Source organism: Primulina huaijiensis, chromosome 15, assembly GCF_012295235.1.
Source record: "Primulina huaijiensis isolate GDHJ02 chromosome 15, ASM1229523v2, whole genome shotgun sequence".
Classification (NCBI taxonomy): Eukaryota; Viridiplantae; Streptophyta; class Magnoliopsida; order Lamiales; family Gesneriaceae; genus Primulina; species Primulina huaijiensis.
The window spans coordinates 15,360,002-15,384,653 of NC_133320.1; the positions used below are offsets into that span (position 1 = coordinate 15,360,002).

Genomic DNA, 24,652 nt, shown 5'->3' on the forward strand with positions numbered 1-24,652 from the left:
AAACAACTGACCTCATAAGTTCGGCTGGTTGCCATTGTAAATTAGCATGCTTTTGACAATTATAACAGGACCTCACCATCATGAGCGCATCTTTTTTCATGGTTGGCCAGAAGAAACCTGCCATTAAAGCTTTCCGAGCCAGAGCTATACTCCCCAGGTGATTACCACAACATCCTTCATGGATTTCTCGAAGGACATAATCAGCCTCCTCTGGTCCCAAGCATTTCAAGAGAGGTCTAGAAAAAGACCTCTTATACAGTATCCCATCCAAGAGCGAGAAGCGGAGTGCTCTCCTCTTGACTTCTCGAGCTCTTTTTGGTTCAGCCGGGACTTTCCCATGACATAAATATTGCTGAACCTCATATCTCCAATCTTCTTCCAACATATTTACTTTACCAGCTTGAAGGTGATCAATTTGTGAGACAAGCTCTTGTCCGATTAGTTCTGGCTCTGTGGGCTGATCAAGAGAACTGGCCATCTTGGCCAACCTATCCGTCGTTTCGTTCTCAGCTCGAGAGATTTGTTTCATGATTAACTCTGAGAAGTCTTGCTTAGCTTTTTCAATAGCTTGGGCGTATCAGACCATCTTCTCATTTTTCACTTCGAACTTACCCTTACTTTGCTGTATTACCAATTGAGAATCATAATAGAGGACAGCCCGAGTAACACCCATACTTCGGGCAGCCCTTAGCCCGACCAAAAGTGCTTCGTACTCGGCCTCGTTATTGGAGGCCCGGAAGTTCAGCCTCACCGCTACTTTGGTCTCTTCCCCCCAAGGAGATATTATCACGATTCCGACCCCACTTCCTGTTCGACAAGAAGAACCATCTACAAAGATTTTCCATTGTTCTTCCTCTGATACTTGAACAGTCTCCGCCAGAAAGTCGGCTAAAGCATGGGCTTTAATAGCAGTTCTGGGCTCAAACTTGATATCGTATTCACTGAGCTCGGTCACCCGCTTAATCAATCTTCCTGAGGTATCGGGATGTGAGACAATCTTCCCTAGGACGCTGTTAGTGAGGACAGTGATAGGATGTGATAAGAAATAAGGCCTCAATTTTCTGGCCATGATGACGAGGGCCAAGGCCAACTTTTCCTGAGTAGTATAATTGAGCTCTGCTCCCTTTAAAGCGTGACTCACAAAATAGACCGGCTGATGAACTGCATCCTCTCTTCTGCCTAGAACCGAACTTGCAGCCTGAGGAGTGACTGCTAAATACACAAAGAGCTCCACTCCAGTGACGGGTTTATTCAAGATAGGGAGTTCCCTAAGATAAGTTTTCAGCTCCTGCAGTGCTTTCTAACTCTGATCATTCCACTCGAAATTTTTAGCTTTCCGAAGTACCTTAAAGAATGGGAAACTTCGATCTGCGGATCGAGATATGAATCGGGCTAGAGCGGTGATCCTTCCTATCAATCGGTGTACTTCTTGGATATTTCTAGGAGAACTCATAGAGGATAGTGCTTGCCCCTTTTCTGGATTAGCCTCAATGCCTCTGCGAGTCACCATATACCCCAAAAACTTGCCCTTCTGAACCCCGAACACACACTTGCTAGGGTTCATCTTCAACCTGTACTCCCGCAGAGTCTGAAAGGTTTCCTCCAGATCCGTCACAAACTGATTGACTGTCTTGGACTTGATCAATATATCATCTACATAGACCTCAACGTTCTTCCCAATTTGCTTTTTGAAGACCTTATCCATAAGCCTTTGATATGTAGCGCCAGCGTTCTTTAATCCAAAAGGCATTACTACATAACAGAATGTCCCCTCGGATGTGATAAAACTGACCTTGCTTCTGTCCTTTTCGGCCAAGTGAATTTGGTGATATCCTTGATAGGCATCGAGAAAACAAAGGAGCTCGTGTTCTGCCGTGGAATCGACCAATTGATCTATCCTCGGGAGAGGATAACAGTCTTTGGGGCAGGCCCGGTTTAAGTCGTGGAAGTCCACACACATCCGCCATTTTCCAGCCGATTTAGGAACCAAGACCACATTAGATAACCATGTCGGAAAATAGATTTCTTGAATGTGTCCTGCTCTTAATAAATCTTGCACTTGCTCCTTGATGATAGCGTCTTTTTCGGGGCCAAAATGCCTCTTCTTCTGAATCACAGGTCGGCATTTGTTCAAGACATTCAGCTTATGCTCCATCACCTCCCTCCTAACCCCTTGGAGTTCGGACGGACACCAAGCGAACACATCTTTATTTTTCTCCAAACACCGGACCAATTGTTCCTTCAAGGGCTCTTCCAAGGTTCGGGCTATCCTCACGACCCCGGATGGGGGATTTAGGATAAGCTCCTCACACACGTCTTCCGAAGTCACCTCCCCTGTTTCTTCGATTAGATGTAGTTGATCGAATCGCCTGGATTCAGGTCGACTTGTATGTTCAATTTTAGCTGACTTCTGTTCAACCCTTACTTCTTCCACATAACATTTTCGAGAAATCTTTTGATCTCCTTTAACCTCTCCTACAGCTTCTCCGATAGAGAACTTGATCTTCTGGTGCAGAGCCGAGGCCATTGCCATGAAAGCGGCCATGGCTGGCCTCCCCATAATAGCATTATACGATGAGGGGGCATCAACTATCACAAAGTTGATAATCCTGGTCTTTCTAGTATCCCCACTCCCCAAAGAGAGAGGGAGATTGATGACTCCAAGGGGGAGTATTGCATGCCCCGTGAATCCAAACAAAGCCGTGGAGATAGGCTCTACCGTGTATTTGCCCAAGTCCATCTGATCCATTGCCTCTTTAAATAGAACATTGACAGAACTTCCGGAGTCCACAAAGATACGTGCAACCTCATAATTGGCGATCATAGCTCGGATAACCAAAGCATCATTATGCGGGTCGGCCACTCCCTTCATGTCCTCGGGTCCAAAAGAAATCATTAGTCCTGAGCGTATTCCAGGGCTACTAATCTCCATGTTCTCCAATCTTCTGCTGCTAGCTTTCCTGGCCCGGTTGGAGTCTCCGTCCGTAGGCCCACCCAATATCATATTAATTACCCCTCGAGGGGGTTGTTGTTCTCGGGGTTCCGCCTTCCGCATATTCGGGTTAGCGTTTTGAAAATTTTCCCTTTGATTCGGAGCCCTTCTCCTTTCAGGATCATTTTCCTCTCGAGTTCTCTTAGGGGGTCGGTGTCCACCACCTGGGCTGGCTATAATTGATTTCATTTCTGGATCTCCCTGGATGATCCGTTCTATTTCTTGATTCAAAAGATGACATTCATCGGTAGTATGACCATAATCCTTGTGAAATCCACAATACCTTTCTGACCTGGGATTACGACGTCCTCTGTCACTACTCCGAGGTCTTCGAATGAGTTGTCGCTCATCACATCGCTCCAATGCTCGGGATTTGTTGACCTTCAAAGGTGTGTAAGCGGCGAACTGTCCCAGCAACGTAGGTGGTTCGACACGCCCGACCCTTGGCACAAGGTTAGTGGGTCGAACGTCTCGCGTAGCCTTGACCGAGGCTTTCGGTTCGCTTTTCCTAGCCATTTGTACTTCTTCCACATTCATATACTTCTCTGCCCTAGCCAACAGTTCTTCAAAAGTAGTTGGGGGCTTTTTTACCAACGACTTGAAAAAATCACCACCTCTTAGTCCTTGTGTAAAGGCACTTATCAGTATATCCGGAGTAGCCGAGGGAACATCGATGACCATCTTGTTGAACCTCTTAACAAAATCTCGTAGGTTTTCCTGTTCTTGTTGTTTAACATTGAATAAATTTAGAGACGTCAATGGATGTTTCTTGCTGCTTGCAAATTGGTGGAGAAAAGCTCTTCCAAAGTCTTGAAAAGTTTTGATGGTCCCCAGCCTAAGCAAATTGAACCACTGCTGGGATGACCTGACCAAAGTGGTTAGGAAGACCCTACATTTGATCGGGTCTGAGTATCGGTGCAACAACGCCGCGTTCTCGAACCGAGATAGGTGCTCTTCTGGATCCCCCGAACCGTCGTATTCTCCGACGTTAGGGAATCCGAAATTTTGAGGCAATTCAACAGCCAATATCTCGGCCGAGAAAGGGATCCCCCTAGCTAGAAGGGGGGGAGAAGGGGGCGCATTCCTTTCTTCTCTAAGACGTTCCATCTCCTCCCTTAAAATTTGTATCTCTTGCCTCTGAGCTTCATGATCTTCTCCTGGAGGGGGATTGTTGTCTGGTCTCTGTGCCAAGATTTGTTCTACAGTCATAGTGATCAGCCGGACGAGCTCTGCCATGTTGGACGTTGGTTGATTGTCCTCTCCTGATCGACTCCTGGTACTTGCCATCTTATCTCTCTTTCCAATTTTCCCACAGACGGCGCCAATTAATGATATAAAATTTTCCCTGGGTCCGGTCTGGTGAGCCTGAGCTTCGAATCAGCAATGTGTGAACCGGAGCAGATGGACCACCACCGGTCTATACAAACTAGCGGATATTGGAAGGTGCTGAGAATTTCTCCGGTGTGACCACTCTAACGTCTTTATCGGATTTTATGGTTATGAATAAAGAAATGGAAAGATACAATATGTGGAATAGTGCTGAAGAAAGTTCATGTCAATATATCCTCAACCATGAAATTTACTTAGGTATTTATAGTGGTTGAGAGGACTTCTTATCCTACTGCGCCGAAGTCTATTTTAGGTAAATTTACCTATAAAATTAAACTCTTCTCCAATCACTGCAAGTTCGGGCCGGATTTCTTGTCACGTCTAATCATACGGCGAGATTCTAGCATGCAAGTTCGGGCCGGATTTCTCGTCGCATCTAATCATATGGCGGGATTCTAGCATACTTAAAGGTCATTCATGCTTTTGACATTTGGCAAGGATTTTAGGATAGACACAGGACGCCTGGGCCTGCGATTCATGTCCCAAGCACATGTGCTTAACAGAACCCTGCTCTTGGAGCAGGTTGGGCTCGGTTACCAGAGGTTTGGCTGAGCTCTGCCCAAGGTTCGGCCTCCATGGCTCGGCCGAGCGGCCTAGCTCTGCCTAGGTCTCGACCGAGCATCAAGGTTTGGCCGAGCACCAGGGCTCGGCCATGTTCGGCCGATCTTTCCTCATGACGGCCGAGCACAGGGCTCGGCCATCAGTGGAGTGGCTCGGTGCTCTGCCGATCTTTCCTCATGACGGCCGAGCACAGGGCTCGGCCATCAGTGGCTCGGCCGAGCACTAGTGCTCGGCCGATCTTTCCTAATGACGGCCGAGCACAGGGCTCGGCCATCAGTGGTGTGGCTCGGCCGAGCACACGGCCGAGCACAGGGCTTGGCCATCGATGGCTCGGCCGAGTTTTACCCATGACTTGGCCGAGCACCAGGGCTCGGCCGAGCTCTGCCTATGACTTGGCCAAACACCAAACTCGGCCGAGGTGCTCAAGATGAAACAGCTGAGCTCGTCTAGAGATGATATCGAATTCGTATGAGTCGTGCTCGACGGGTTGCGTTTAAGGTCCTCGGGAAGAAATAGGACTCGAGCATGGTTGAATATTGAGGGCATCAAAATCATTAGAGAAGACGAGCCAAAAGTGGCCCGAAGTGTGTCGTGTGTATCGTTGTTCCTGCACTGACACATGTTGGGAGAATGAGCATAACTTTTTACTCAGACCTTCAATTGACATGAAGCCAATTGAAGATGTAAGAAAAGACATAGGGCTACAACTTTCATGTTTACCACTTTGGCTAATTAGGAAGAAAAGGTATGGTTTTGGCCCTTGGCAGAGGGTACATGGACCTATACATGGACCCTTACACGGGGTCTGGGTCTTGGCATGTAAAATGTGTGATTTCCAGTGTGTACACGGACCCATACATAGAGAGCGGCACGGGGTCCATGTCTATGGTATAGAAAACACGTTTTTGGTGTACTTGAAGGCTTTTAGATCCATTTTCTAGAGGCTTCTTCATAGTTCTCCCTTCTTCTTTTTTTTAAACGTTTCTTACTCTTTTCCCTCAAGATTTTTCTCTTCTTAATTCTCCATTCCAACTCCAAGGATCATAGCTGATTTCTTAGTGTCTCCTACCTTTACTTTCAAGCTTTAAGGTAAGGACTTTGTATTTTTGGGAGTTGGAAGGGTTTGATATATTAAGGGTTAAGTTAGGTTTATTGATTCATTGGATTATTGATGATGATTGTTGGTTATATTGTATAATTTGGTGTAGAATTTACTTCAAGATCATCATAGCCATCATTTAATTGTTGGATTGTAAGTATAAGCTTCCTTTCAAATGCTCATATGATATTTATATGTATACAAGCTATGTTTATTGTTAACTAGCTCCTTCCATTGGCATATACTTGATATATATTGTTATGTATTCATTGTTCAAAGCTTATCATGGAATTCATTAACAAAAGAGCTAGTACTTAATTGTTCCTACCAAGTGTTTGTGAAAATGCCTCAATGAACTTTCTTACAATTAAAGCCAAGAAATGATAGTAATTCATGCATGTAATAGGCCAATCACATGATTATGAGTATCTCTCACAGTTTTGATATATTTATATATCAAAGAGATATTATCCACAGGTCACAGGTCACAGACTATAATTTCCTTTCCTTTAATTCATGCCATGAAATACCATCTATATTGCTTTGTTATCTATTGTTCATTGAAGATGGTATTATTCATTGTTTAATGCTATTGATTCTTTGTCCATTGCCACTGATTCATTGTTCATTGTCATTGCTATAGATATGTTCCAAGCCAATCCCATGTATATGTATTTGTTATGTACAACTTTCTGCTTACTGAGTTTTATCTTATTCCAGTTAATATCATGTGATGCAGGTGATAAAAAGGATTGAAGCGGATTGTCTGAGGCAGGAGAAGTCATATAAAAGGCAATGTGAAAGATTTTGTTTGTTCATGTCACTTTTATTTTTGATTATGGTGAACATGAGAAGTTTAATTAATTATGTATTTTGCTAAAATAAATTATGGGGTGAATGATGTTGAATTTTGGTTTTCTTTTGGGATGATACAAAAGTTAATGTTTATGTAAACTAAATTTGAAAATGTTATTATGTTAAATGGGGTATTGTTATTTCCCTTTCAAATTTTAATGCTTCCGCGTATGTTTTTTCTTTTAAATTTAAATGTCATGAAATGGGGTTGTTTCACAAAGTAAGGTTTTTTAGAGTTTTAAAAAGTCGTGTTATATTTAAAATTGACTTTTATAAACTCTACAAAAATATAAAGGTATTCAAAACATGAATAGATTTTTAACGACTCCATGTAAGTACATGAATTAAAGTCTATAATATAATTATAAAAGTTCAAAAATTTCTTTGATTCAACCTAAATATTTAGATTGACATTTAATTGAAAAATATCACAAACTCACATACTAACTTTCATTTCTAAAAAAATGATGTTTATAATAAAATTTAATTCATTCTTTAATCCTCCATATGTTTTTTTCTCTTTTGGATTTTTTTAGAATATATTTTTGTGTAATGGAAATTTATTTACAATAGTTTAAAATCAAAATTGTTAACTGTTAAGATCAGAGGATTAATTAGAAAGAGGTGTTAAATAAACAATATCAATAATTAATGCTCAAAATAATTCGGTTGGATGATAAAACTGAATTGTAATTCTTGTCTGTTAGGCTTCAATGAGGCATTAGTTGGATACTGTAAGGAAATAGACTCACTGGATCAGTTGGATATAATCAATTAGGCTAAAAAATAGTTGGGCTATAAAAACTGGTGAATTAAGTATTCTTACGTCTCCTCTTATTTCTTTCTTGAATGATTTTACTAAAAGACTTTGGTGATTACAAACAATTTACAACAACTCATTTCAACAGGACTTATATCCGTCCTATTGAAACTCATAGTTAACTCAAAACATATTCAATCTGATTTGTAAGATTCTTAGTATCGGTTACAGGTATTTTAGAACAAAATACACTTAGCACACATTTTAGAACAAAATACACTTAACACATTTAACTCAAAACGTATGTAAGATTCTTACTATCAGTTCGGTCCGGCTTAATTTAATACACACATTTAAATTAATAGCTTTTTGTTAACTTACCAAAACTTAATTGATCCAACAATTTCTCTTCTTTGGTGATTGACAAAATATGTGCATTGTAAAAGAATGACTTCATATATAGCTGAAAAACTGAAATAAATACAAGACAATTATGCTAAACTGATACTGAAACAGACTATCTCATGCGATACTCTTTGTGACTACTCGAATGCTTGCTAGATTCTGATGGGGGCTTGCTAGAATCAGAAGGCTTTCTGCAATTGATCGGCCTAGGATGTTCTTGGGAGTGACTAGATTCTATTTTCCTCTAGCTGTCTTTCCCTTTTTTTATCAACACCACCAGAGTTTTTTCAGAAAATAAATTACCGTGTTCAGTTGTGAGATCACTCCATCAGTCTTTGTATATATCTGTGAATTTACTCCATCAATCACCAAGAGTAAACATTGATCTAGATTTTGATTTATGAATATATCTGTCTGATTGGAAAGCAATATTAGTGTAACATTCTATTTTAAGATCTCTTGAGGTGTCTTAGGACACTGCTCCTTGAAGAGTATGACTCCAAGTCGGATTGATAGATAACTTTTCTTGAAATATTTTATTCTATAAATTAATACATCTTATCAAAATAAGTAGCTTGAGACAGTGTAATTTGTTATAATTGCGATCTAGAACAATTCAAATTCCAAGAACATAATTTGCTTCTCCCAAATATTTTATTTGGAATTGCTTGGCTAGCCAACCCATTATTGTAGAAAATCTTTCCTATTGTAGAAAATCTTTCCAATAATTCCCAATAACCGAATGTCATCTACGTAAAGCACTATGAATATCACCTTTCAATCTTTGATGTGATCGTATTATATGTGAGGATCCGGATTATCGTATCAAATCACCTCGAAAAGCTCGGAAAGTAGCTCAAAAGAAAACCGAAGCAATGCAAAACCATGAGAATTGAAGGGACGTCGCTCGGAAGAGGAAACCCTCAGCTCAAAGAAGCTCATTGAAGAAACCCTCAACTCATGAGCTGTAGTGACCAAAAGTAGTACACGTAAACCTCATGCACGATTGAATTAATTAAATAATTTATTTAATAATCTAAGTAATGCATGTTATGTGTTAAACTATTTTAAATGTATATATATTTTATTATGCAATTTAAGATGCTTTCACAAGTTTTACTTTTTAGACGAATATTCGATGCCGAACCGGGGAAGGAGACCAGAGACGATTAAAATATTAAAATATTAAGGTTATAATTTTTATTTTTGTGGGGACCCGGACGCTAATCATGTTCTTAATCGTCATTTGGGACGATTTAATCAATTATAATAAACAGGGTCTAAAATTTTTTTTTTTTTAAAATACAAAGCGGAAACGTAATGTAAATCGATCTGAAATACATATTAAACATAAACATACAGATCTTGTATTGTATATAATAATTCAACTAGGTCCAACTACATATCAGTGATGAATCTTAGTTTACTTCTGAGCTCGGATCTCCACGCTAACTAATCCTGTCTCGTTCTCTTCTTGACCCTGATCCTGTCCCACCTGTTGTCATGCACACATACAAACAAGACACCAGCCGGATAACTCCGGTGAGAATTATATTCTCAGTATAAACCATGTACACATGCAATCATATAATCAATGTAAAAGCATATAAAAGATATTCATAACATGCATACTAATCAAAACATGAATAAAGTATTCGTCGCATGTATCACAATCCGAAACATGGATCAATATCAATAAAAAGTCATATTCTAAACATGTACCAAAATCAGGAACATAAATCAATATCAATCAATGAATCACTCTCCGTGATTCTCAGACTCAGACTCGACTCAGTCCTAATCTAGGGATCCCGATCAGAATAAGAACATACACCCACCTACACTCCCGATCGGGGTGGTGGTACGTTCTTATTCACAGACTTTGGCCCTTTCCATATCGAACATCAGTAATAGAAGCAACTCCAATTCTATCCACTTCGATATGACCAAACGTCCGATGTCCTGACCTATCTGTCAAAGACTATGGCACTTCTGCCATATTCCTATCCTGTGACAATGTGCAATGTGCCAGTGACGATTCTATCACTATCAGGCACTTCTATCACAAGACCAATCATTTAATACCTGCTATCTATATATCAATAGAACAAGCATATCAATTCATTCATTAATTGCAAATATCAATGCAATAAAATAAAGTATGTGATTTAGGGAAACTCGAGTCAAACCTCGCTCGAGTTGTGCAATCCCAACTCAACATTAATTTATACCTTTATCTTCTCGGTCCGACGAAGACGAAGTCTCGAATTCAACTCTGTCCATACCCAATCTGGCAATGACAATATCGAATAGATACAATATCAGTATATAACTCAGTTCAAAACCTGTTCTGATCAATACTCAAATCAAGACATACTCTGATCAATGCCAATAGACATACGGTACCACACTACAATCTCAATAAATACTGAATCTGATCAAATGTCAATCTGCTGATATTTTGACGGCATAATAATACAATCTCAATAACCCCGTCAATCTCAACATCACAGATATAATCCCAGAACTCATAATCGATATCGGTATAACTCAGAATCTCAACGATAATACAAATCTGATATAGAATCTCAATCAATTCCTTCCGAAAATCATAATAATTCCATACGGTATCTATTCTTCAGTCCGGTTTCGATTCTACGATTTTTACTATGTCAAGAACATCATACATGAATTCTGTTCAATTCTGACAATATCATAATTTCAAAACATATCACAACGTAGCAAAACTTACGTCAAGTTGTAGCCTGCATCGATAGGAACACAGTACTGAAGTCGGATTCAAAATCGGACGGACGGATCTTTCGTAAACTTCAAATTTTGACAATAAAAGGCGTAAGGATTTTTTGGCAAGTCTCCCCGGAGCTTCTCTCGATTTCCTTGCCATGGAATTGAAGGAATGCAACTTTTATATATATCACTTGCATGGCTAAAGAACGTGGCATAATCCTTCACGCAACACGTCTCGCGCATATGCGCGACATCACTCGGCGCATAAGCGCGAGACCATATGTCTCGGCGCGTGTATCTCGGCAGCTCTCGCGCATATGCGCGCCTCCCCTCGGCGCATATGCGCGAGGTTCGCTGGACATGGCGCTTGGCTTCTCGCGCATATGCGCGTTCGTCTTTCGCACATGTGCGCCACATTCTCTGGAAATTTACTTTAGCTACTGGACGCATCGCGCGTATGCGCGCCCTTGCTCCGCGCATATGCGCGAGACCTACTGTCTCGACATATTGCAACTCGCGCATATGCGCGCCTCACTTCCGCGCATGTGCGCGAGGTTTTCTGGAATTCACACTTTAGCTTCTGTATCCTCGCGCATATTTTACGTCTTTTCTTGTCTTTCCCGGTCTAATCCTTTCCATCTATAATTACCGAGATTAATCAATAATTCATTTAAGATTAATCTCAGATTACGATAATCAAAATTTCGGGCCTTACAATTTTAATCAAGAAATTTATTATTTTAAAATATTTTAAATTTTAGTATTTTATGGATAAATTTAGCTTATCGAGTTTATTAAAGGCGTTAATCATTTTAATTAGAAAAATTCGAAAATAAGAGATTTAAATACGTCCACTCGAAATAAAATATTTAACAATTATTTTTACGACTTAAGTAATTAAATTAAGTAATATTTAATCAATTGTAGAATTTAAAATTGTAGGACTCTTAATTTAAAATTGGAAGGGTAAATTAGTAATTTAAATTATAAGGGCTTAATTAGAAATTTTAAATTGAGTTTTGATTAAACTAAACTTCTAGTTATTTTCTTATTTAATTACTAGAAGAGTCCTACCTTTTTCACCTCAAACCCACGCACACATATTGAACACACACAATTTCACACAAAACTCCAAACTCTCGGCCACTTTCTTGCAAGGGAAAGGCTTGTAACTTTTTATTTCTTTTCCACCAACAGCTCAACCAATCACTCCCACAATATTACTTGATTAGTTTAGCCACTTTTGATAAATAAAACGCAGCACAACGCCTTCCGTTCATCCTCCGTTCTTCTCCACGTTGATGTTCGATAATTCGTGCATTTTAACGCAAAGACATGTTTAAACCCTTCTTTAACGCATCGATCATGTTATATATTGATATTTTTTATAATTCGATTAGATTACGATCGAATTAACTCGTCCCAATTGCAAGAATATCGAGTTCAGATTAATATTTGAATATGCAATATACCACAACTAACGGTGATCACAGAAAACTGAAAATAAGAAATGCGATCAACAACACAATGATTTAACGTGGTTCGACAATTCGTCTACTCCACGGACAAGCAACACCCGATCAATCTTTATTGAACTCAAGAACACCTTGATGGTGAATTACAAGTTTCTGGATCAATCTCGCATGCGCAGATTTCCACTCAATTCCTCAACAATGAATCCGAAAAGAATAAGAGAAAATTCTCTCTTTTGTTGTGAGTGTTTGTGTAAAGAAGAAGAAGAAGTAGTGATGAACTGCAGAGCTTCTGAACATATATATACTTTCGTGTATGTGTACACTATATGTAAGCAACTGCCACTCTCAACCGTTTCATTCGTTTCTTGACTTCTCATAATTCACCATGTGTTATTAAGCAAGCTCCAACTGAAAACAACAAGGCTCCATCGAAGAGTCAATGTCTTGAGATAATATCCACAATTCTCCACCTTGTCTCAAGATTGAACCAAGTGCTTCTTGTCGGTATCTGCCCTTATTCTAAGGACCCTCCAGCTCTTCAACATTGATCAATTTTAAGCAATGTTGAAGTTTATCTTTTGTGATTGGCTTGGTTAACATGTCAGCTGCATTGTCATCAGTCTTAACCTTTTCCAATTCTACATCTCCTTTGCCAACTACTTCTCTTACAAAATGTAATTTCACATCCACATGTTTAGTTCTCTCATGAAACACTTGATTCTTTGTTAGGTGAATTGCACTTTGACTATCACACAATAGCCTTAATGTTTCATCCTGCACTTCTAGTTCAACAACTAATTCACGTAACCACAGAGCTTCCTTAACTCCTTTTGTAATGGCAATATATACGGCTTCTAAAGTTGACAGTGCCACCACTGGTTGAAGGCTTGCTTTCCAACTGATAGCTGTTCCGAACATTGTAAAAACATATCTAGTGATAGACTTCCGAGTGTCAAAGCACCTGCAAAATCAGAATCCACAAAATCATTCAATGCTTTAGTTATTTCATCGTCTCCACCATAGACCAAACTATACCTCAATGTACCCTTGAGGTATCTCATTACCCATTTGAGGGCTTCCCAATGAGTTTTCCCTGGATTGGCCATGAATCTGCTCACCATACTTACAACATATGCTAGATCAGGCCTTGTGCATATCATTTCATACATGACTGAAACTACAGCACTTGCATAAGGTACCTTAGTCATGTAATTCCTTTCTTCACTTGTTTCTGGTTTTCGAGATGCAGTGATTATGAAATGTTGTGCTAATGGTGTTAGCACACTCTTTGAACTTGACATTCCAAACTTACCCAGTAATTTCTCAATATATGATCGTTGTGACAAGTATCACCAAGCATCATCCTTGCTGGACCAAGATCCTTCATGTCAAACTCTGTTTTAAATTCAGTCTTGAGCTTGGTAATCTTCTTTCTCTCTACACAGGCTATCAATATATCGTCTACGTACAACATTAGATATATCATTACACCTGTTTCACCGCGTTTAAAGTACACACACTGATCATATCTACTTCTACTGAAACCAGTTTTCAACATGAAGCATCGAATCTCTTATTCCATTGTCTTGGAGACTGTTTTAACCCATACAATGATTTCTTGAGTTTACACACTTTGTTCTCACTTCCTTCCGCAGCAAAGCCTTCGGGTTGAAGCATGTAAATGTCTTCTTCTAGCTCTCCATGTAAGAAAGCTGTCCTTACATCTATCTGTTCCAATTCCAAGTCCCATTTTGCACTAATGGCCAATAGAATTCTAATTGATCTGTGTTTTACTACTGGAGAGAATACCTCATGGAAATCAATTCCTTCTCTCTATGTGAATCCTTTGGCTACTAGTCTTGCCTTCAGCCTTGGTGGTTCAACTCCAGGTATACCATCCTTTCTTTTGAACACCCACTTTGATGCAACCATCTTCTGTCCATGTGATCTTTCTACTAGTGTCCAGGTCTTGTTGTCCTGTAGCGACTTAATCTCTTCCCTCATTGCCTCTAACCATTTGTTCTTATGTTTACTACTCAAGGCTTCTTTGTAGGCCTTTGGTTCTTCAATATCCAGAATTTCAGCTGTAATCAAGGCATATGATATGAGATCAGCATAACCATACCTTTCTGGTGGTTTGCTTGCTCTTTTCTTTCTATCTCTTATTAGATTATACCCTTCTTCTGGTACTTGTGTGGGTTCTTTATCTATAGATGGGGAATCATGATCAGCTGCACCAGTCAACCCTTCAATATCCAGCCTCATTTCCACACCAGCCGATTCAGAGTCAAAAGTTGGTCCACCTGCTGTTTGGTTGCTGATATTTGCCATATTTGCTTCATTGAACACGACATCCCTACTTATAATCATCCTTTTTAATCCTTTTTCCAAGCACCAGAGTTTATATCCTTTAACTCCATTTGGGTATCCAATGGATATGCATTTTAAGGCTCTTGGTGCAAGCTTGTCTTGTCTTAAATGTGTATATGCATTACACCCAAAGATTCTTAGGTGCTTATATGTTGCTGGTTTACATGTCCATATCTCCTGAGGTGTTTTAAAACCTAAGGCAAAAGAGGGACATCTATTGATGAGGTAACAAGCCGTGCTCACAGCTTCTGTCCAGAAGGTCTTTGGTAAGTTAGCTGCTACCAGCATACACCTTAATCTTTCAAGGATGGTTCTGTTCATTCTTTCTGCAATGCCATGCTGCTGTGGAGTACCTCTTACTGTCTTGTGTCCATTGATTCCTTATTTTGCACAAAACCTGTTGAACTCATCAGATAAGAATTCAAGTCCATTGTCTGTCCTTAAACATTTCACCTTCCCGTCTGTCTATTTTTCCACAAGTGCTTTCCATTCCTTGAACGATTTGAAGGCTTCATCTTTACCTTTCAGAATATACACCCACACTTTCCTGGAATAATCATCTATGATGCTCATAAAGTACTTAGCTCCACCTAGTGAAGCTGTTCTTGAAGCACCCCAAAGATCCGAGTGGATGTATTCTAAGGTAGCCTTGGTTCTGTAAGTTGATGTATTGAACTTGACTCTACAAGATTTTCCATACACACATTCTTCACAAAATCCCGGGTTTTCTATTTTATCCCCATAGAAAGCTCCTTGTTTGCACAATTCCAATAATCCTTGTTCACTCGCATGGCCTAACCTTTTATGCCACAGCTGAGTCTTATTGCCATCACCTTTTGCCACTGCAGCAGCCGAACCAATTATTGTGCTTCCAACAAGAGAGTATAGTCCATTGTTTCTGATTCCCTTCATCATTACTAGAGCACCTTTTGAAACCTTTAATACTTTATTTTCTACCTTGAATGTGTACCCGATTTTATCCAGTGTTCCAAGAGATATCAAATTTCTCTTTAATTCTGGAACGTATCTTACCCTCTCGTAGTATTCTCTCAGTTCCATCATACATCTTAATTCTTACAGACCCAATTTCAAGTACCTTGCATGCCTTATTGTTTCCAAGGAGTACTGAACCATCTTCCATTTGGTTTAGAGTTTAAAACCATTCTCGGTTGGGTGTCATATGATATGAGCACCCTGAGTCCAATATCCATTCTTTTGAGGGATCCTCGTCAGACACTGTTAGAACCTCGGCTGACTCATATCCATCTTGTACAATGGCTGCATCCCCTGTTTCAGATGGTTTTCCATGGATTTTCTTCTTCCTTTCAGGGCATTCAATCTTGAAATGGCCTTCTTTATGACAAAAGAAGCATCTCTTTCTAATTCTGGACTTGGATCTTGTCTTGAACCTATTTTTACTGAATTCCCTCCTCTCAGATCTTCCACGAACCATCAGTCCTTCACCTGATTCTTCTTCTTTGATCTCATATTTCTTCTTTAGCTCTTTAGAAACCAGTGCTATTTGTACTTCCTCCAGGGACAAGGATTCTCTTCCAAAGATCAAGGTATCTGCAATATTCTCATATTCTTTGGGTAGAGATCTCAACAGCAACAGACCTTGATCTTCATCTTCAATCTTTATCTCGATATTTTCAAGATCAAGTATGACTTCATTGAATTCATCCATGTGATCTTCTAGAGACTTCCCATTCAGCATCTTGAATGTATAGAGTCTTTGCTTCAGATAGAATCAATTGGCCAATGACTTTGTCATGTATAAGTGTTCAAGTTTCGTCCAGATTGCAGCTGCCGATTTTTCCTTCGAGACTTCCCTTAGGACTTTATCTCCAAGATTCAAGATCAGAACACTGTGGGCTTTGTTCAAGATATCTTTCTTTTCCTTATCAGATAATGAAGAAGATAGTGTCTTCTCCCCTAAAAGTGCCTCACCCAATCCTTGATGAACCAGCAGTGCATGCATCTTCAGACGCCATAGACAAAAGTCATTTTTTCCGATGAATTTCTCGACTTCATATCTTGCAGACGCCATGCTCCTTCAAACCTGTGCTCTGATACCACTTTGTTTTAATTCGATTAGATTACGATCGAATTAACTCGTCCCAATTGCAAGAATATCGAGTTCGGAGTAATATTGGAATATGCAATATACCACAACTAATGGTGATCAAAGAAAACCGAAAATAAGAAATGCGATCAACAACACAATGATTTAACGTGGTTCGACAATTCGTCTACTCCACGGACAAGCAACACCCAATCAATCTTTATTGAACTTAAGAACACCTTGATGGTGAATTACAAGTTTCTGGATCAATCTCGCATACACAGATTTCCACTCAATTCCTCAACAATGAATCCGAAAAGAATAAGAGAAAAATCTCTTTTTTGTTGTGAGTGTTTGTGTAAAGAAGAAGAAGCAGTAGTGATGAAAGGCAGGGCTTCTGAACATATATATACTTTTGTGTATTTGTACATATATAGGCAGGGCTTCTGAACATATATATACTTCCGTGTATTTGTACACTATATGTAAGCAACTGCGACTCTCAACCGTTTCATTCATTTCTTGACTTCTCTTAATTCACCTTGTGTTATTAAGCCAACTCCAACTGAAAACAACAAGGCTCTACCAAAGAGTCAATGCCTTGAGATAATATCCACAATATTTGATGATAAAAGTGTATGAGAAACAATTTTATATGTCTGCATATGAATAAAAACGGTTTTAAAACGAGTTTGGACATTTGTGCATGGAACTCACGTTTTCTTCCCAAAATTTTGGTGTGTGCTTCGGCTAGGGCTCTTGGGACATTGCTGCTAGTTATGTGTAAGCTTTAGGGGTGTCTTAAGGTCCTAGGGTGAGCCTAGATAGGGTGGTTCATGGGCTGGTTGGCTGGATAGAAGGCTGGAACTAGAAAACCATAGCTGCACAGGATTAGGGTGCATGTAGGGGCTGTAGGTGTTGGATCTTGTTGTTCAGCGTATGGCTGGTCTAGGGCTCTTGGCTACGGTTTGAGGCATGTCTTAGGGTCCTAGGATGAGTCGTTTGGTAGCGGTTCATGCTTTGGTTGGCCAGGAAAAGAGCTGGAATTAGAACACTATAGCTGCTCAGGTTGGGGTACATTTAGGTGCTGTAGATCCTCGGCCATATGGTTTCAATTAGGAGCTGGGTTGGGGCTCTTGGCTATAGTTTAGGCTGTTTCTAAGGGTCCTAAGACGAGCCTAGTTAAGGTGGTTCAAGGCTTGGTTGGCTGGAGAAAGCGCTAGAACCAGAAACACGAAAGCTGAAAAGATGGGGCCTCAAGAAGGGGCTATCACGGTTTTAGCTTGTTGGAGGCCTGGGCAGCGGGTCTGGGCTGGAAAGGGATAGACTAGGGTCTCATGGTATATCTAAGGGTCGAGTCTAGGGTCTGGTTTGGGTCCTGTTAGCGTTAGTCTAGGCCTGAAGTCTTGTAAAGCGTTTAAGTGTCATAGCACACCTAAAGGGGGCTGTTTCGTGGATAGGCTGTTTCTCATGTGTTTTTTGGGTCTTGTTCATGGTTCGGGGCTATTTTGTGGTCTTGGAAAATAGGTTAGGATGTTGGCTAAGTATGGTTCAAGTCCCGAGTCATTCGGTAGGTCGTAAGCTATTTTATTTAATTCGGGAATCGTACGCGTCCGAGTGCATCTTTGGGACTATGTTTCGTTAGTTAAATATTAAGGTTTTGGAAGCAAGTCCAGGGCGTTCCAACGGATTCCACGATATCTGTAGATATGTATCACGTGCAACATATTGTTTTTAAGCTATACGATTTGTTTGGTGGCCAAATTATGTTATGAGTTTGGAAGCCGTAGAACGTGTCCGAGGATCTCTTCAACTTATTCGGAGGAATTATGTTATGTTACGGAGTGGACATCCAGCTCAAAGCTGTAGTGATCCCTGCCGACCCAGTATTTTGGTTTAGTTTGATCAAACGATTTATGTGTATGTGCCACTTGCATTGAACAGAACTCTACGCAAAATTATTTACGTTTATGTTTATGCATAACAAGTATGAAATATGATTTTAAGATTTTTATGAAATTGTTTATGCAAGAAAATCGTGTTATTAGACTCACTAGACTTGATCGATGTAGATGATGTAGTTGAGGAGACGGGAGGTTGTGACCAGTGAACAGGCTCGGGCCAGTGGCAGTGCAAACCCGAGGACCTTGTATTTTAAGTTATATTATTACGAACATTTTTAAACTATTTACTATGACTTTTGATTTATTAGGAATGGTGAAAAGCAAATTAAATTTATAATTTTGTTAGACTATTTTTGATTAAATTAGTAATTTTTTTTTATTTTAAGATTAATTGGATGTTGGTGATTTATTTTAAATGATGGAGTTTTAATATTAATTTTATTTTAGTATAAGTGGTGACCGTTAATTTATTTTAAAAGCTATACTTTTAATAAATTATTTAATAATAAAATTTTAAGTTTTTTCGCAAATGTTAAAGTATTAGTATTTTAAGATACAGTTCATCACATTAGCTAAAACCCTTAGATGAAAGAAGCTCATTGATGCTTGTCCTAGAGGATACAAAAATTCATCTATGGGATGAGCTAAAAAATTGGACATATCAATGTGTAAGAAGTGACCATTGAGTGCACCAAAGTGATATTTGGTTTTTGGATAAACTTTGACCACTTGAAAGCTATTTTGTGACACCCTAAAAACAAAGGTGCATAAATGCATTTGTATTAGTATAAATTTTACTATTTTTATTTTTGAATTTTTCCACATTATTTTTTCGGTACAAATTTTATTTGTTCAAAGTATCTAGAAATACATTAAAATACATCACAATACACTTAAAAAATTCATCAAGTACTATGATGTTCCCATTCCAAAACCAAATACCCAAAATATAATAAAATATGATAATATGTGCTAAGTAATTAAGTACAATAATCATTAGGTTCAATGTAAGATAAATTATAATTAGGTTCAATACATATGTTTAATATAATATAATAATTAGATACAAGGATATAATAATATTAAGTTTGGATAAACATAACATTTTTTCAATTTAATAAATTAATAAATAAAAAAAATAAAAAAATAAAAAAAAGATAAGCATGGAATCTCGGCTATAAATATAACTGAACCCTTCAATTCACAAACAAGCCGAGAGAGAAAGAAAGAAACGGAAAGGGAAGAGGAAAGGAAAGGGAAAATAAGAAGAAAAATAGAAGAAAAATCTACAAACCTTTCCGAAAAATTCCAACAAATCACTAACTATTCACCTCATATCTGAAAACAATATAGCGCTGGAGGTGATATAAAAAGATCGATAAAAAACAAGAAAATCAAACAAAGATATTCCAAGAAACGACGACGAAATCCCGTTTCAAGCAAGGTAATCTACGCTCATCTTTCTTATAGCTACACGCCAAACTAGAGGTTGACTTGAACACAAAAGTTGTACCTCTTGTTGCATAGATAAGGTACATACCGTCCGTCGTCCCAAAATATTTCCGGAACTAACATTTTCGGAATGTCGGAATACCTTAGTTCTCCACAGGACGATATTTAAATCTGGTATTGATCGGGTAGGAATTTGAAAAAACTTTCAACATAAGAATTAAAGATCTTGCAAAGTAACATAATCTGGATAAAAAAACCCGGCCGCGCATGGCCGCCGAAAGGCCAGTCACGTGCCGGAACCGTCGCCGCGTGTATCTCACGTGCCGCCGTATCGGCGATTTTCCTGTGGCCGAACCTTTCTGGTGATGTTTCCGACTTTCTGGCCAACTTTCGTAATGTTTAGAGATATATTCCAATTAATATGAATTTTACAAACTTAAATAAAATCAACCAGGTTAAATTCTGAACAAAAATAATCTGAAAATGATTAGCTATTTACTTAAAACTCTAACATATAAATATCATTCATAATATATTTTGAGGACTTGCTCCAGCAACTCGGATTACTAATCAAGCCTAAACTGTAAGTTATCAGGTGAGGAAATTACTATTCATTCTTCTATTAAAACCTTTGGCATTTGGCCTGGAAATTTCAATAGCATTTATTTAATGTTCAAATATCATCCACAGTTCATTTCGATTACTGATATATTTTTCTTGAATATTTATGAATGGATTGATATATCGTTAATGAATGGAGTCATGGACAACGGATCTCGGTCCGGAAATTGAGTCCACTGGACAACGTGGCTTCGGACCGGAAAATGAATCCAATGAACAATGGGTCAAAAGTCCCAGGTATATGGTTCATCTGAACAATGCGCACCGAATATTTCGGTCCGGAGAATGGTTCACCCGGCTCGTAAAAAGTGCTCAATTAGAGCCAACAATGTTAATTTATGAAATTTTCATATTTCTATTATTCCATTGCATAGCATTCATAACATCTAAATTGTTATGCCTATTACTTCATGCATAGTTATAATGAAGCGTTATTTTAACTAATTTAAAAGCTATATATTAATTTCAACTCACTAAGTCATCAAAGACTTAACCCTCAGTTTCTTTTCGTCTATTGTAATTTCCAGATACAGGAACCCCAGAATTGGAACATGAGGAAAATAACTGAAGCTGAAATAAGAGCATTTGAAAGTTGGGATGTTCTTTTTATAAATAAATGTTAAACTTCCGCTGTAAAATAATTGTACATATTTGAAATAAGAATGTAAATGTTTGTGTATAATCTTTTAATTATAGTAGGAAATATTTAAATTTTTATCTACAATATCTTTTTAATAATAATAATGGTAAAAATAAAGATAGTAATTCAATAAAGAAAGATTGTAGAAAATGTGGCACTTAGTAAGGGAATACTTATGAATTCTTAAACCAGGCGTCACGGAGGTGGTATCAGAGCCTGGTTTCTTAAAGTCTAGAGACGAGAGCCTAAGGTTTATTATAATGTCAGACGTTAATCTTTATGTTTTCCTCATAATTGAAATGTCTCTCTTCAGGATGACAGAGTCTAGTGGGACATCAATGAAAAAACAAACTATAATCATCAAACAAATGGAGGAAGAAATAGCAAAATTAAGCAAAGAAAACTCGGATTTGAAATGTCTAGTGAATATGTATCGGGAGCATTTTGAAACCTTTGGAACAACTTAAAATTTTCATGGATTTATTGAAGAACGGATGAGGGCTGATAATCTAGCATATCAGGTAGAATTGGGTCATGTACTATATGAAAGAGACTGCACTCTTATATACTTACTAGACATGCATGAATTATATGACCGAGGTTTGATTAGTTTCTTAAAAAGAGTGTCACACCCTTCGATTCACATTGACCACTTAATCATGCATGGGCGGGAACTGGTTTATCAATCTATCCAAGGAATGGAACCTGGTGTTATCGGTCCATCTTACCCAAATCAAGCTAATCAGACCACATTACCTCCCATCACTAACACATTTGAAACCTGAGGTAGTAGTATTCCAGAGTATGTACCAACCCCTTTTGTAGAATATTCTGGAGTCATGAACACAACAATAGATCAAAACCCCTTTATGGTAAAAGATTATATGTTGCAGTCACCGGAAGTTGAATTTCTTCCTGACCCCATGTGGGAAAACTTGGTATTTGGAGTAGATGAACTTGTTCCATTGACTATTCTACCTAAAAGTGAAAATGTTAATGAGCTTAGTTATGAACTGGACCCAGTTGAACCACATACATCACTGCTGAATATGGATCAAAATGTTACCATGGGAACCACCGGTACAAATGAAGTCTCGAGCCACACAACTTTTATAGATCTCTCAGACGACGAATGAAGACAATGACTATTTGGCACTAGTATATAACTTGTATTAATAATCATCATCTTTTGTAGGTATGATGATTATCAAGGTCATCACTTTTTGTAGGCATGATGACCCAGTTTGCTAGTTCTGTTTGTATCATGCTTGGGTATTGTAAATATTTGAAACATGTCCTGTTTATAAATAAAACTGACTGCTTACCCTCTGACATAACTATGTACATTTATGATATATATATATATATAGTGCAAGATATGTTCATATTTTATATTTATGTGTTTATAATGACGTCTTCACAAAATAGTACTCAAGCCAGAATCGGACAAGACATTCCCTCTCAAGATGACCACAACTCGGCAACTGGTGGAAATTCCAGAAACACTCAACACAATCCCCCCAAGAACAAAACATACAAAATATGTTTGAAATAATGCATCAATTTGTGCAGTTTTGTCAGCAAAATCAACCACGACCTCATGATCAAGCTCAAGAACATCACATTGAGGCAAATGATCGAGCTCTTGAGAGATTTTTGATATTCAAACCGCCAAAGTTTGAAGGCAAACCAGAAGCGTATCAAGCAGAATCTTGGCTAAGCAAAATCAACAAAATATTCTCTATTCTCAATTATTCTGAAGAACAAAAGGTGAATTTTTCCACTTAATTATTTGAAGAAGCAGCTCATAATTGGTGGCGTACGGTGGAACATAAGTAGACAAAAAATCACACCCCAAAAATGTGGGACAATTTTGTAACGTCTGCTTAATCGTTTTTTTTCTTAAAACGGGCTAGAAATTTTTTTTTTCAAACCTCACTTAGCATCGGCCGAACCATAAAAATTACATAAAATATTTTGGACACCATTTTAAAATAAAACAACCAACTATATATTTGAATGTCTAGGTGTGAAAAGACCGTTTTACCCCTGGACTCGACATTTTACGTTTTTGACTTTTTCTTAATTCCATTGACTCTAACATGTTCCAAATAATTATTTAAGCTTACATGAATTTTCTCATATTTTAATTTAGCTTAAAACGAGGACTTTTAAATTAATCTTTAAATTTGACGTATTAATGCGTTTTAATCCCGAATTAAACCAAACCTTAATATAAAATTCCAAAATTTAAAACTTAGACTTATAATAATTATTTAAGATTTAACCTAATTTTTCATAATTTTATAAATCTTAAAACTAGGCGTTTCCATTAACTCGTTAATTAGCGTTTCGTGTGGCGATTAAATCCCGATTACATCAAAAACTCGTTATTTTGATCCCAAATTTTTAAAATAACCTTTTTATTATTTATTCTACCCTTCCAAGTCATGAGCCACCCACGTGGACCCTTGGATCAATTTTTCTTTCTTAAATTTTCATTTTTGACACCTTATCGAACGCACCGAGCCATCTTCTAATTTACCCAAGCCACGCTCGAGCCACCTTGAACCAAAACCTAGCCAACCCATCTAGGGACCCTACTGTGCAAGACCAGCCCGTAAAACAAGCCCTAGCCCGCTCAAAAGCCCCCTGGAACTTGACCCAAATTCTGCATGTTTTTGTGTGTGTGTCTCCTAGGATATTTAGGACTCCTAATTGAACTAGGACACTTCCAGCACCTAACCACTTGACCCCTTATGACCCTAACCTTCCCTAGCCCACGTCCAGACCAAGCCCAGACCGACCCAAGCCCTGGAACTCAAGCAGCGACCCACTGAACCTTGACAGCACTTCACGCACAGCCCTTGCTTCCATGCGCCTACCTCCCGTTCCTCGCACCAGCAGCCAGCCCAGCCGTCCCAGACCCTGGCCCGACCCCTGTGCACCCTCCTAGGACCCTAAGGACCTAGCCTAGCCAAGCCCAAAGCCCCTAGGCCGAGCCCTTTCTTCCTGCACAACAGCAACACCTGCGCTACTTTCTTTCTAGTTCTCGGGTGGAGTCCTTCTTGGTAAGGACTCCTCCCAGCCCCTGGTTTTCGAGTCCTAGCCCTCCTAGGACTCTCCCTAGGACCTAACCATGACCCCTAGGACCCAACCACCGAACCTGGTCGAGCCCTCTTGCCCCATGCACAATCAGCCGAAATTTGCACCTTGAAAGATCACCCAATACCTACGGCGTCTTTTTTCTGTTTTTGTGCAGCGTTTTGTTGCTTTTGTGTGTGATTCTGGACCTCTAAATTCATGTAAAACAATG

At 38.8% G+C, this 24,652-nt stretch overlaps 2 protein-coding genes across 2 annotated transcripts; both read right to left on the reverse strand.

The window, feature by feature from the left end:
* Window positions 1–577: 577 nt before the first annotated feature.
* LOC140959331 (uncharacterized) lies at window positions 578–4,279 on the reverse strand. Its single transcript, XM_073417188.1, has 2 exons — window positions 1,346–4,279; window positions 578–1,288 (listed from the first exon to the last, which is right to left on the reverse strand). Exons 1-2 carry the CDS (start codon window positions 4,277–4,279, stop codon window positions 578–580), a joined length of 3,645 nt encoding a protein of 1,214 aa, XP_073273289.1.
* A 10,840-nt stretch (window positions 4,280–15,119) lies between these two features.
* On the reverse strand, window positions 15,120–15,713 carry LOC140959332 (uncharacterized mitochondrial protein AtMg00300-like). Its single transcript, XM_073417189.1, has one exon. The coding sequence runs from the start codon at window positions 15,711–15,713 to the stop codon at window positions 15,120–15,122; it is 594 nt and encodes a 197-aa protein (XP_073273290.1).
* Window positions 15,714–24,652: the final 8,939 nt, after the last annotated feature.

Excerpts from the sequence above, each read along its gene's own strand:
- LOC140959331 (XM_073417188.1), bottom strand. The coding sequence starts at position 4,279 with ATGGCAAGTACCAGGAGTCGATCAGGAGAGGACAATCAACCAACGTCC. Across the intron at positions 1,289-1,345 it reads GAAGTTTCCCATTCTTTAAG|GAGCTGAAAACTTATCTTAG; the intron begins GTACTTCGGAAA and ends AAAGCACTGCAG.
- LOC140959332 (XM_073417189.1), bottom strand. The coding sequence starts at position 15,713 with ATGGAACTGAGAGAATACTACGAGAGGGTAAGATACGTTCCAGAATTA.